General features: G+C 41.7%; 1 protein-coding gene across 2 annotated transcripts in view; it reads left to right on the top strand.

Moving 5' to 3' along the window:
• The window catches only part of COG4 (component of oligomeric golgi complex 4), an 873278-nt gene that overhangs the window by 234639 nt on the left and 624284 nt on the right, over window positions 1–14355 (top strand). For both annotated transcript variants that reach the window (XM_044081315.1, XM_044081318.1), the window contains one exon: window positions 7383–7540. In XM_044081315.1, coding sequence (XP_043937250.1) covers window positions 7383–7540 — 158 coding nt within the window. The remainder of the gene's footprint in view (window positions 1–7382; window positions 7541–14355) is intronic.

Raw genomic sequence — 14355 nt, 5'->3', positions numbered from 1 at the left:
GTCTCTGTATGAGCTTTATTATGAGCAGAATGAGATGCGGACTCCCATTCTCCTTGCTGAGTCACTCTTTGTTGAATAAACTTTTTTTTTTTATTTCCTCTTTAGCTTTTTCTGCATCCAAAAAAATGTCTGATCTTGGAAAAAAATATTGTGAAAAGAACTGGATACAGCAGCTTGAATCTCATACCGGTCTCTTTACATTCATTGATTGCTGGGAAAGATTTGCTGTCTTATACTTGGGATACATTGAATAATCATTTTCCTCAAACACTCTGCAGTCTCCAATTTTTATTACTTTTCCTTTCTTACTCATTTTTGTCAGGATCAACTTTCTGCTGGTATGATTGCATCTTTACTAATACAGTTCTTGTCTGCTTTCTCGTTGTCAGACTTGGCACATATACTCTCTCTGTTCCCTTTCAACTGGCAAATCTTGCTGTGGAGCAGTCCCATTACTTTGTGCTTTCATGAAATGAATACAGTCAGTTCCTTCCAGTTTCTCTGGTAAAGCAGAAAATCACAGGATTTCTCTGCATTTGCTATCTTTTTGAAATGGCTCTTCTTGAGAAGCCCCATAGTTAGCCAGCCTTTTTTTCATTTTAACATCTGATTTTTGTAGATGTTCTTCGTGTTTCACTGTTGTAGTCATTACATTTGGGTAATCTGCTGGCAGGTTGCCCTTAGCCTGAGTATCAAAGTCTTGGGTCCTGCGTCGGTTGCTGTCTCCTCTTCCATGATGTCAGGTCGTCAGGGGTATAGAACATGCAGCCAACGCCATTTTCCTTAGTCTTTCTTGCCGAGCGGTGCCCAAAGCAGAAGCAGTTCGCAAGTGCTGGTTGGCCGACTCCTGAAATTTTCTCATTCGAATTTCAGAACTGAAGTCTTCAATTAAAGCTAAGTACCCCGTTGGGGAAACTTTTTTTCTTGCTCCTTACCGATGTCAGTAAATGTTAATAATTGCATTACTTGTGGGAAGCAAATACCTCATAAGGATTTCCATTTGTACTGTATTCCTTGCCTAGGCCCAGATCATAACGTTGCCTTGCTGTCGGTTTTTTGCTAGATTTAGCCAACACACTATTAAGCGTCTGTATATATTTGCTTCAAAATATTTTGGAAACAGATTTAACTACCCTGAAATGTCATCCTATAGCAATCTGACTACCGGAGTTCACAAAAAATGCAAAGAAAAGGACAGAGACAGACCGTCGAGGTCCAAAACCGACGGCGAAGCTTCTCCTAAGCCAGTCGCCGGTACTCAGTGAGGTGCTTTCACAGCCCCGGATACCCGCTACTTTCGAGTCGCAGGCCTCTACCGAGACCCATGTGTAGTCCAGCATGCAGTGAGATTCTCAGAGTATTGTACCCGCGAATGTCTCTTTCGGATGGGTCCAGAGCCACTGAGCAGGCACTGGCTTCTGAGGGTGTTTTCAGGCCTCAGCATTTCTATATAAAACCGACGCCAGCTTCAAAAACAAAGACAAAAGTAACTTCTAAGGCTAAAAAACCGACACATGAGCCACGTGCTCAGGCCTCTATGCCCAAAAAACAGATGATCAAAATGACTGAAGACTTAATTACCTTGATCAGGGGTTCCCAGCCCCACCCCACCCCGATAAGAGGCCTAGGCAAGACACTGATTATGAAGCTTCAGATCAGGTTTCTATTTCTTCTGATCAGGAATTTTCTATACCACCCTATGAGGATTCAGATGCAGAGGAATCCATCCCATCTGTATCTCCTTCTTAAGATTATTCTTTTGGAGAAACCTTGCATACTTTGAGGGAGCATTTTCATTGGGAAAGTCAAGATTTCTCAGAATCAAAAAAGAGGCTTAGGGATTTCCTTCTTCCTCAGCATAGGCCTTTGGCCATACCTCCTGTATTAGACATTGTTGATGTGTTTTCAGAATCAAGCATGGCTACAGATTCCTTACCTCCGGCTCCTACCAAGCCAGACAGATATTACAGGGTTCCTGACTCCCACAAATTTTTATTCAAAAATCCTGCTGCTGACCCTGAAACTATCTCACAGGGTCCCAAAGGTGTAAAGGCCTCAACAGCTAAGAATCCTACCCCCTCTGATAGAGATTCCAGGGCGCTGGATAGATGGGGAAAGAAGGTTTATATGTCTGCAATCTTGGCAATTAGGGCCTTAAACTGCCAGTTTCATATACTTAAATATCAACAGCATGTTATGGGATTATTGAAACAGAAAACAATGTTGATTTCTGAATGTGTGGAAAATAAAGAATTACAGGAATTATTGCATGCAGCAGAACAGGTTGGAAAGCATACTTTGCAATGTGGTTTTGATTCCTTGGAGGCCTCCTGCAGGGCCGCACTTACTGGATCTGTGATTAGAAGGCATGCCTGGCTCAAGGAGCAAAATTTGCCTGATCGTGTTAAAGCTAAATTGTTGGATGCACCTTTAAAGCATGATACTCTGGTAATAAGGCAGAAGAGGTTTTAAAGAAAATCGAAGACAAAGCTAAGTCTATGCAAACTGTGAAAGACTTCTTACAAGTACAGCCACCAAGATTCAGTAGACACTGGCCTACAAAAAATTGGTCCTTTCCTGTGTCCGACAGAGCCTCACGGGGCAAATCCAGGTGCTCAAAAGGCTCTAGATACCAATCACAGGGTTCTTACAGGTCAAAGCAATAGGGTGCCTCTACCTCCAAATCTGGAGGAAACAAAGCACAACCCTACAGTAAACAGTCACAATGACTTTCCTCTGCCATCACCAAGCACTTCATGCTCAAAATTGTCAGTTAATAACCCAGGACAAGTGGGTATTAAACATAGTATCCCAGGGATACAGATTTCATTTCCATACCTTGCCAATTCCGAACGGTTGGCCAGATCTGCCACAAAATCAATGGGCAGAGGTACAGAAACAAGTTACGTCCCTCATGGTTATGGGGGCTATTCAGCCAGTACCAGAACAGGAAAAAGGGCAAGGGTTTTACTCAAGGCTGTTCTTGATACCCAGAAAAGACAATGCCTGGCACCCAGTACTGGATTTATCGATTTTGAACACATTCTTGGACATCCCAAAATTCAAAATGCTGATTTTGCAACAGCTTCTGCCCATGCTGGGCAAGAATGCTTGGCTAGTGACTCTAGACTTAAGAGGCATACCCCAATAAGGGAATCATGCAGAAGATACCTCCGCTTCAAGGCTGACTGTATGCATTACCAATTCTGTGCACTGCCCTTTGGCTTATCTACTGCACCCAGGGTCCTTACAAAGTGCCTGGCACCAGTAATTGCATTTTACAGACAAAGAAGCATACAAATCTATCCTTACTTAGGCGACTGTCTCATTCAAGCAGAAAACAAGGACATTCTTCTTCAACATTTGGTGTTTGTAAAAAGACTTCTAACATGCCTAGGGTACACAATAAATGAAAAGAAATCGCAACTGGTACCCTCTCAAAAGATTACATTCCTGGGTGCAAGCTTAAATGCAATTGCCCAGATGGCTTACCTTACACCAGACAAACAAAGGCAACTGACTATTTACTTCAAACAGATGGCAACAAAAACCCAGTTATCTGCAAGACAAATTCTGCAGGCTTTGGGGTTCATGGCATCCTGCATTCTACTAATTCCATATGCAAGACTGCATATGAAGAAACTACAGTGGTATCTAAAGTTTATGGAGTCAGCGTTGTCACAGTCTGGAAACAATGATTCCTCTCATTCCCTGCCTACAACAGGAGTTTCTTTGGTGAGCAGAGACATGTCACCAGAACATGGAACGGTCTTGCACTCTACCCCCTGCCAACCAAACCCTAACTACAGACGGGGGGCCCACCTGGCGGGGAGATGCATTCAGGGCATATGGAGCCCAAAACTAATGCATCTGCATATCAACCAGAAAGAGGTTAGCTGTTCAGAATGCCCTGACAGCCTTCAAGGACTTACTTCATCCAGGACAACTACTGATAAAGACTGACAATACCACGGTTATGTGGTACATAAACAAGCAGGGGGGTACACCTTCCTACCCCCTTTACAGATTATCCATGGCATTGTGGGACACAGCCCTGACTTACCAAGTACATCTTCAAGCTCGGTTCCTGCCAGGAAGACGAAATACTCTGGCAGATGACCTAAGCAGAAATCTTATGGACCCTCACATGTGGAAACTGGATCCACAAGTCTTCAGCATGGTAACAGAGAAATGGGGGAGCCCGGACATAGATCTATTTGCCTCTCCCCAGAATTATCGACTGGACAAATTCTGCACAAGGACTTATCACAGACAAGGATGGAAAGTGGATGCCCTATCCTTCAGTTGGAAAAACCTATCGGTCTGTGCCTTTCCTCCTCTGCCTCTTCTTCCCAAGGTCTTACTAAAGGTCAGACAGGAAAAACCAAAAATGATCCTAATTGCTCCAGACTGGCCTCGTCAGCACTGGTACCCAATTCTAAGGAATATGTCTCAACACCCTCCTTGGTACTTGCCTCAAATACGTCATCTATCTCAGCAGAACAATCAAATACTGCACAATCAGCTCCAAACTCTGAACCTGGCAGCATGGCTGATCATGTAATTATTCAAACACCTCTCAGTAAACCTGTGATGTCATTTTGGAAGCCAGAAGGCCTAATACTAGAACATCTTATACTGATAAATGGAAGAGATTGTGCTTGGAACCAAGCACAAGGTACTGACACAGCAAAGCCAAATATTCCTCAGATTTTGCAATACTTGACTGAGATGCTTGACAAGGGCCTATCTTTTTCATCAATAAAAATCCATGCCTCTGCCATCTCGGCCCTTTACAACACAGAGCATCCCATCTTTTCTCATCCTCTGCTAAAACAGTACCTTAGAGGGGCCAAAAATTTAAGGCCTCCCAGAAGATCACCAACTCCTTCATGGGACCTCAATTTTTTGTTGGAAAAGCTCACCCTGCCTCCATTTGAACCAGCAGGTACTGCGGATATAAAGCTTTTATCTTGGAAAACAGCTTTCCTTCTGGCAATTACTTCAGCAAGAAGGGTTTCAGAACTACAGGCCCTCATGGCTGTGGAGGCTTTTATTACATTTCACCCGGACAGGGTGTCCCTCAGGACCAATCCTTCCTTTATGCCTAAGGTGGTATCCAGTGTGGCTCTTAACCAAAGTATTCACCTGCCAACTTTTTTACCCAAATCCGCAGAACAAGGGGGAGTGGATTCTGCATTCCTTGGACGTACACAGACAACTAAGATTCTACTTAAACAGGACCAAATCTCTAAGAAAGTCTGAACAGCTACTGGTGGCATTTGCTGCAGGATCAGAGGGAAAGGCTATTTCAAAGCAGACTATTTCAAAGTGGATAAGCCACTGCATTAATTTCTGCTATTTGCATCATGGTAAACTGGTGCCCAAGGGAATCAGGTCACATTTCACCAGGGCTGCAGCTACCTCAGCAGCTTTTCTCAGAGGGGTGCCAACAAAAGACATTCTAGAAGCTGCTACTTGGAGCTCTGTTCATACTTTTAAAAGCATGATCATTTGCCTCTCTTCTCTAAGTCCAGGGCAGGCTTTGCCACTGCAGTTCTGCAGGGGCCTTATAGCCGTTCCTAATTCTATTTAGTTCCAGCCTCCCATCCATAGCTTTGGGATTCTACCCAAATGTAATGACTGCAACAGTGAAACACGAAGAACATAGTACAGTTGTGTACACTTACCATAAATGTAGATGTTCAAGTGTATTCACTGTTGCAGTCCGGGTTACCCACCCGCCATCCCCCTTTTTTCTAGAACTTCTCTTTCCTTCACTATATTCTACAGCCTTTGTGGTGTATTTGCTTTTAGATGAAGGTAAAGTTTATGTTGGTACAATTGCATTTATGTACGTGTGTGTGTGTGTGTGTGTGTGTGTGTGTGTGTGTGTGTATATATATATATATATATATATATATATATATATATATATATATACATATATATATATATATTTTTTTTTTTTGCTCCCCATTTGGGGGACACCTGACATCTGGGGCAAGAAAAACTAAAGAAAATGGCATTGGCTGCATGTTTTATATACCTGACGTCATGGAAGAGGAGACGGCAACCAACGCAGGACCCAAGACTTTGATATTCAGGCCAACTGAGGGCAACCTGCCAGCAGATTACCCAAATGTAGCGATTGCAACAGTGAATACACCCGAACACCTACATTTATGGTAAGTGTTCACAACTGTACCTTTTAGCATTTCATCTGAATAGCTAGTTGATGCTTATTTTATTTTACAGTCTTTTTGTTGTTTGAGTTGATATAGTCCTTCAATGTTCCACTTATTTTAATCACCTCTGAAAACATGTCATTTATTTATTTATTTACATAATTTGTTAACTAGGACAGAACATTAATCCCAATGGATCATTTTCAGTCCCAGCTCAGTTTGATTTATTTATTTTTTCACTAAATTGATGGAAGTCATCTCTTGTACCAAAGCTGACATATGAACTGCTTTTTATTGAACAGCTGCATGATTCTTCCTAGTCAGGAGTTTTTTTTCACTATTTCTGATTGATTTCCTTTCGGGTTCTCTAAATTTCTCCTTTCCTGGTATCCAGGCAGTGTACTTAATAGCCAGTAACAGAATTTTACTCAAAATGACAATTTCACTGGCTTCCTTTTCTCAGTTTCTGTTTTCACACTGGGAGAGCTTAAATTTAGCTGCTAATGAGTGTGCAGCTTTTTTGCATGTCTGGGGAGAAACTCATCTTGAAAGTCATGCAGTAGGCAGATGCAGTCTGAGATAGCCAAAACCAGGACAATAGCGTGGTACTGTTTAACAACTGTTTGTTTTCACTTTTCAAGGAGTGCAAACATTTGTGCTCCTTGGTGTGATTCAACCTTTTTGAAATTATTTTACCTTACTCCATTGTCTTGCTTTTGGGCTGTTTTCCTTACAATGCTTTTTTTCTCTGCATGTTGGTTGGTGTTTTTGATTTTTTGTGTTTTTCGGCATTAATTTTTTGAGCTTGTGTAAAAAAAAAAAAAAAAAAGGTGGCACTTTCAACTGAGCACTGTTTGTAATTACAACAAGGCTTTTCTCATGGTTTTCTCATCTTGAACTTATTGATTCTTACTGACATCTGTGATTGTAATGGTTTTGTGCTTTATATGACAATGTTTTGGGGAGTCTACTCTGATGTAAAACCTTGCCTCCATCTTGATTACCTTGTCTACCCTGTGTGTAAAACGTAATTACTGATTTGGTCCACTCACTTTAGCTTAGGTCAGGATCATTACAAACATCATATTTAATCATTATATAAGTTTAGATATTAAAGATTTAACTTGCCGTTTGTAATTTGTGTCAAACACCCATTTCCTTTGTGTCACAGCAAATAATCTTCCTTTTGTTAAGGTATTGCTCGAATAGTGGAGACTCATCAGCCTATTGTTGAAACGTACTATGGTCCTGGTCGACTGTTTACACTTATCAAGCATTTGCAAGTGGAATGTGACAGCCAGGCTGACACTGTCGTAAATAAGTTCATTCAGCATCGGGACTATCACAAGAAGGTAAGCACTCTAAAGCATCTGCTGTTTAATTATAAAGATAACACGTAATGTATATTATCATGATTTTGTGTGTCTGAGATACAGTGGTGGTGGTTCTGTGAGACAGGATATCTAGCTGCTATTTCTCGAAATCTACCACACACACACTATAGACCCAGTCTCACATAGTACCATCACAACCTCAAATCATACACATAAACACACAAAGACATACTCGGAGGCTCTGATCAAAAATCTACCAAAACAGCAGAGGCCACCAAAGCAGACACCCAAACAACCACCACCTCAGAACACAACACCTGCAACACAGACCTCACAATCAGAGTGTCAAACAGTCACAGCCCTTAAGGCCAAACACAATGCCAGACACACTAGTCATTGGTGACTCCATAGTCAGACACACTGACGTCCCGCTCACCAGACTAAGTAAGGAGAGAGTTACAGTAAGCTGCCTGTCGGGCGCTAGAATCCGCCACATAACGCAAGCACTCAGGTCTCTCAACAGCAGGTACAAATACGACTCAGTCATTGTCCACGCTGGTGTAAATGACCTGAGACGCACTCCTTGGACTACATGAAAAGAGACATTGAGGAGCTCTCTGATTATGTAGCCCAGGCAGGTATGACCCTGACCTTGAGCAGTATCCTACCTTCACCAAGAATGATGCCACAATACAGAGATAAGATGATCAGCTTTAACAATTGGCTTAAACTCTGGTGTCATTCAAAGGGGATCCAATGTCTGTCTGCCTGGGATGACATGCTGGACAAGCCACGCTGCTTAGCAAGGGACGGCTTGCACCTGTCACCCTGGGATTCCGGATATTGGCAAAGGCTCTTGCCACCCCCATAGTGCCTTTTTAGGCAAGGCTCAAATTCTAAACCTACCACCCTAGAACACAAAAAAGGAAAAAGACTAAGGGTAATGCTGCTCAATGCCAGAAGTCTAAATCTCAAAATGCACGCACTCGAGGCCCTTCTCAGTATGGAGAACATCGATGTCTGTGCTGTGACAGAAACCTGGTTCAAGGCTCCTGAGAGCACCCCAGCACTATCAGGTTTTACCACATATCATGCGTTCTGGCCCCAAAATCCGGACAATACCAAGAAAGGAGGGGGGGGTATCCATATTCATCAAGGACACCCACACCTCAAGACTGGTGGCAACGCACAATGCATCGGAGACCATCCAGGTGCAAGTAACCATAGGCAAGACTGCTCTGCAAATTGTAGCATGTTACAGGCCACCCTCACAAACTCAGGAACCTCACATGGCCTTCCTGAAAACACTGGAGGGGATAAATGTATCACCAAACACCATCATACTAGGTGACTTCAATTACCCTAATATAGACTGGGAACACTACTCAAGCCCAAACACCCTAGCCCAAAAGTTCCTGGAATTCATAAACTCAAATGCCATGGAACAACTAGTCACCATCCCCACAAGAGGAGAAAACATACTTGATCTCATCATCACGAACATGGGAGCACAATGTTCAACACCGAAGTATACCCTCACTGGTGAGATCAAATCACAAACTAATCTATCTGGACGTCCTCATGGCACCCGACCTGAAATAAAAAAGACCACAGTAAAGAACTTCTCGAACGCCGCCTTCACACTTCTAAAGACTAGTGTGGTCTCCTTTAAGGCCCCCGAGCGGCGGAAAACAGTAGTCAAGCCGCTGAATCACTTACAAATGCCTTCTACCAGCACCTGCAGGACTGCATGGATAAGGCAATCCCAAGCAAAACAAAGACTCTTTGTACCAAAGGCAAGCGTCCAGTCTGGTGGACCCCAGCCATAAACAAACTCTACAACAAAAGGAGGAAGCTACTACAAGATAGAGCAAAATCCTTAAAAGGTAAGACACCTTTGATCACTATAAGTAAAAAACTAAGAGCTCTCATAAAGTCATCCAAAGCAGATTTTGAGAGAAAAATAGCTAAAGATTCAAAAGACAATCATAAGGCCTTCTTTAGCTATGTTAGAAACCTGGGAGGAAACTCCCAGATATGCTCAGAACTAGTTCAAAATGATGTGAAGATTACTGATCCTACAGACATTGCCAACATACTGGCTGACAGGTTCAGTGCAAACTTCTCCCCCTCAAAAGGAGAGATATCTATACCAAACGATTGCAGCCCCCCAAACATCTCTAACGCCCAAGTGAGAACTGCTCTCTCCAAAGCAAAAAACACAGCATCCATGGGACCTGATGGTGTCCCCGGCTGTGTGCTCCACGAACTCAACGAGGAATTAAACCCACAGCTAGGACAGCTGTTTAATCATAGTCTCACCTCTGGATACGTACCCAAGGAGTGGCGCACTGCGACTGTGGTCCCACTTCACAAAGGCGGTGCCTCCACCGACCCTGGAAATTACCGGCCCATTAGCTTGACAAGCCTTATTTGCAAAGCCATGGAGAGGATCATAATGGACCTCATAAATAAAGACATAGGGAATTTGCAGACTTTGGATCCAACCCAGTTTGGCTTTGTCAAAGGCAGATCATGCCTTTTAAACTTGGTTGACTTTTTCGAAACAGTCACCAAAGCCATTGATGAGGGAAAGGCAGTCCATACAGCCTACCTCGATCTGGCGAAGGCCTTCGATACAATACCCCACTCGGGTATCATTGAAAAACTCATCAGCTTAAATGTTAACCCATACATCATGAGATGGGTTGCAAACTGGCTGAGTGACAGAACCTACAGGGTCAGAGTTGCTGGTGCCATGTCAGACTCAAAGCCTGTCACAAGTGGTGTCCCACAGGGCTCAGTCCTGGGCCCACTCTTGTTTGGCATCTACTTTTCCGAAGTACAAGCAAACACAGGAGGGTTATGGCTGACAAAGTTTGCAGATGACTGCAAACTGGGCGCCATAGTCGAAAACACATCTGACACAGATATCCTTCAGAAGGGTCTCACAGAAACGGATAACTGGTGCCAGAGCCATGGCCTAAAGTTAAATGCCAAAAAATGCATAGTCATACCCTTCGGGAAAAACAAGGTTACCCCTAGCTACCATATAGGTGGCAATCCACTGAGCACAGAAGAAGTTATCAGGGACCTGGGGACCCAGGTTGACAGTAGCCTGTAATTCGACACCCATGTAGCTAAAGTAGTTAGGAAGACCTTCTACATTGCCCACCTTATCATGAAGGGATTCACATCTAGATCAAGGGAGGTCATAGTCTCCCTATACTCATCACTAATCAGACCAATGATTGAGTACAATGCCCCATTCGGAATGTATCTGACCCGACACTTGCAGCAGCTGGAGAGGCCACAAAAGTTCCTCACCAAAAGGATAAAGGGTCTCAAAAATCTGTCCTATGCTGCCCGACTGAAAGAACTCCAGCTCTATTCAGTCGCGTACCGCTTGCTCAGAGGTGACCTTTGCCTAACATACAAGGCCATGTCAAACCCAGATTTGATGAATATGCTTCACCTCAAAAATCTAGATCCGTCAGAGCCACAAGGGCGGGAGACTTAAACCTCGACACGGCTATTAATAGGATGTGCTGGAGGGATAGATTCATCACCCAAAGACTCCCTATGCTGTGGAACAAAATCCCGGTATATGTGAGGCAGAGCACCTCGCTGGCCTTGTTCAAGAGAAATCTTGACCAATGGATGGGAGATCGCAGATATACCCCAGGGATTACCTCAGTGTCACTGCTCGACAGAGGCACAGCAAAATAATGGGTATAGTTCCCCATACTAAAGGGGTGGCGTAAGCCACAAAACTATGGGCTAGGCTTGTAAATGCCCTCGGGCAGATAGCCTAGTATGAACCTATGAACTAACTGGAGACGAACACTGTTTATTTTTTCATTTGCTTGTTTACATTATCTCCGCTGTTTTATGCTGACTGAGAATTGTTTGGTACCTTTATTACAAAACTCAAGATGGCTGATCACAATGCACACATGCTGGAAAAGCTAAAAGTGGAGCTTTGACCCCACTTTCAAAATAAAAATCAGGAAAGTGACATTCTTTTCGTCTGCACTTATAATTGCATATTGATTTCTGCAATTTTTTTTGTTAATTTAAGCAATTTTTATTTTATTTCATTTATCGTGCTGAAATTGTAGTATTGTTTTTTAATTGGTGTGTTGCTTTTCTGCAGTAAATCTCCTGCTTCACTGCAGCCATTTTTAGTAGCATTTAAATAAGTTTTTAAACCATTTATCTCATTTTTCTGTACTGGTAATTAAGTGTTGAATTGTGTAGTTGCCTGACTGGGTTCATTATTGTAGTGTTTCTCTGTGCTTAAGCTGCTGTTTTCTGTTCATTTCTACTGTTTACAACTTGATAACAGATATAGCAGAGTTTTTGCCAGTGTGTGGGCAGTCTGAGAGGTAGTGGTGACTATTCTTTGAGCGAGGATAAGCAGTTTCTTTTTTTTTTTTTTTTTTTTTTTAAAGCAAGCATTGGCAGCCTGAGCCAAATGCTGTTTAAAAGCTGTTTTTCATTTGTTTCTTAAATTAATAAAGATGTTACAGAAATTAATCACTTAAGACATAGGCAAGCGTGCATTAATATAAAAACTGCATAAATAACAAACCATATTAAAATGTTTCCAGTTGCATACATTTCATGTCACGTGTTGTTTTTTTTATAACAATCATCAGTCCAACATTACAAATATTGCTCAATTCCTGCCTTCCCTAAAAACTCTCTCCTTTTTCATGAAATGAAATAAAAACTAGTATGGCCACCACAACTAGTAGCATCCAGCTTAATAAAACTTAAGATAAAGGTAAAAGATAAGCACTTGTACATTAAAGCTAATGCTTCTTCAGATCAAATAATAAAAACAGCATCTTCACATTTAAAAACAGAACAACCAATCACAATGCTTCTATAAAAATCAAGCTAGTAATAGTAATTCAGTCAGGTCTATATCATATTCTCGAAAGCCGACAATGTCGAATCTGACATTGTCGACACGAGAATATTGATCGCTCAATCTCGAGCGTGTAAACGGAAATCTCTGTAAGGGGTTTCGGAGTCAGTATATGTAAGTAGCAGGGGGTATGGGGGGGTGCAGGGGCTTGCCTCCCCTGCTTTAATCCCATAAGGGTACTTTTTTCTTTCATCTTTTTATAAGGTCAATGTTTGAAGACATCGACCATATGGTGTCGACCATATGTTGTTCGATGTTTTCACCTGTCGATCTTTAATATAGACCCATTCAATCTACCCCCCTTTAGGACTGGCTTTTAAGAAACACAACCATTTAAGCCGGGAAATTTATTGGCTTGCAGTCTCAAAATACATTGAAACTCCGCACTCTCATAGTATTGACTAAGTCACTCCCCTCTAGTATTCATCCGTATACATTGAAGCGCTTTGAAGGAGAAAAATGTCCGCAGTTTTCCTTTACTTGTTTTGCCAATGCATTCTTTTCATTACCTATTCTAATATCATACAGATGTCTCAAAATCCTATCTTTGAACATTTTCTTGGTTTTACCCACATAAAAAGCATAGCAGGATGTGCAGGTAGCTAAATACACAACATGCTCCTTGCGGCAGTCTGCATAACCTGTGGGCCTAAAAACAAGTCATATCGTGGATGTTTAAAACATTGTTTCTTGGAGATGACAGCACAGGCTCGACATGTGCTACAATGCATATGTACCTACTCTAGATTATGTCCAATTCTTCCTATTAATCGGGTTAGACGTACTATCAGTACATAATTGCCTTTTCAAATTCAAACAATTCTTGAATAAAAAAGGTTTATCACCTGCAGTCTTTTCATCAGCTGCCAAAAATCTCCAGTTTTTCTGTGTAATATTGCACAGGGGACCCACATCATTGGGTATACCTGATGAAAAACATTAGTTTAGACTTTGCACGAAAATCAGTCAAAATGTGGCCAGTATTCTTACTGTTATGTGAGAAAAAAGGTCTGCATAATGTGTTCCTTTCAACACATACCTGTTGCCTGGTCTTATCCAACATCTGTTTTTATATTCTCTATATAAAAAGTGTGTACTCAAAAGATCTATGATATTTATAAAGTCAGTTTCACTAGTGGATAATATAGATGGTCTCATGAACTGACCTTTTACAACATTAAAGTAAATGTGTCTAGGATGCAGGCTTTCCTGAATCAATAAACTGTTTTTCCAACAGTTCTTGCGGTATAGACATGTGTCAGTCTTACCCAAGGAATCTATAGTTAAATGCACATCCAAAAAATCTGTACAGCTACTCGAGCTGTTCATAGTAAATTTTAAGAAATCAGTAGTAGTATGTAAACAGGCAATAAAAGCATCAAGCTCCTGCTCAGTACCTGCCCGAACAAGAAAAATTTCGTCCACAGATCGACGATAGAATTTTATATTTTCACAATATGCATTGGTTCCTAAAACATTTCTCTCCTCGCATTCACTCATTACCAAATTCGCATACAAGTTTGCACAGGGAGTGCCCATGCAACTCCCCATTTCTGTAAATGAAAATCAGCGTACATGAAGATATTGCTTTCTAAAATAAGCTCCGATAAGGAGCAGATAAATGTAATAATATTATGAGTATAATCACTCTTATTAGTCAACACAGTTCTCACTGCTTCTATACTGTATGCATTTGGAATGGCTGTGAATAAGTTCTTAACATCTAAAGTAACAAATAACCCTGAACACTTTCAACTAAACTTATAAACTCGTATAATTCACATAAAAATGTTAGGAAGACAAAACAACCCTAAGTTTCTCTCCACAAAAATGGAGCATGGTTCTGTCATCCATCCTGCTCCTGCGATAATAGGACACAGGGGTGGATTTAATGGGT

Source organism: Protopterus annectens, chromosome 8.part0 (assembly GCF_019279795.1).
Source record: "Protopterus annectens isolate FY-2018-M chromosome 8.part0, PAN1.0, whole genome shotgun sequence".
NCBI classification, from domain to species: domain Eukaryota; kingdom Metazoa; phylum Chordata; order Ceratodontiformes; family Protopteridae; genus Protopterus; species Protopterus annectens.
Note: the sequence above shows the minus strand (reverse complement) of the source record. Positions and strands in the feature narration are given on the sequence as shown.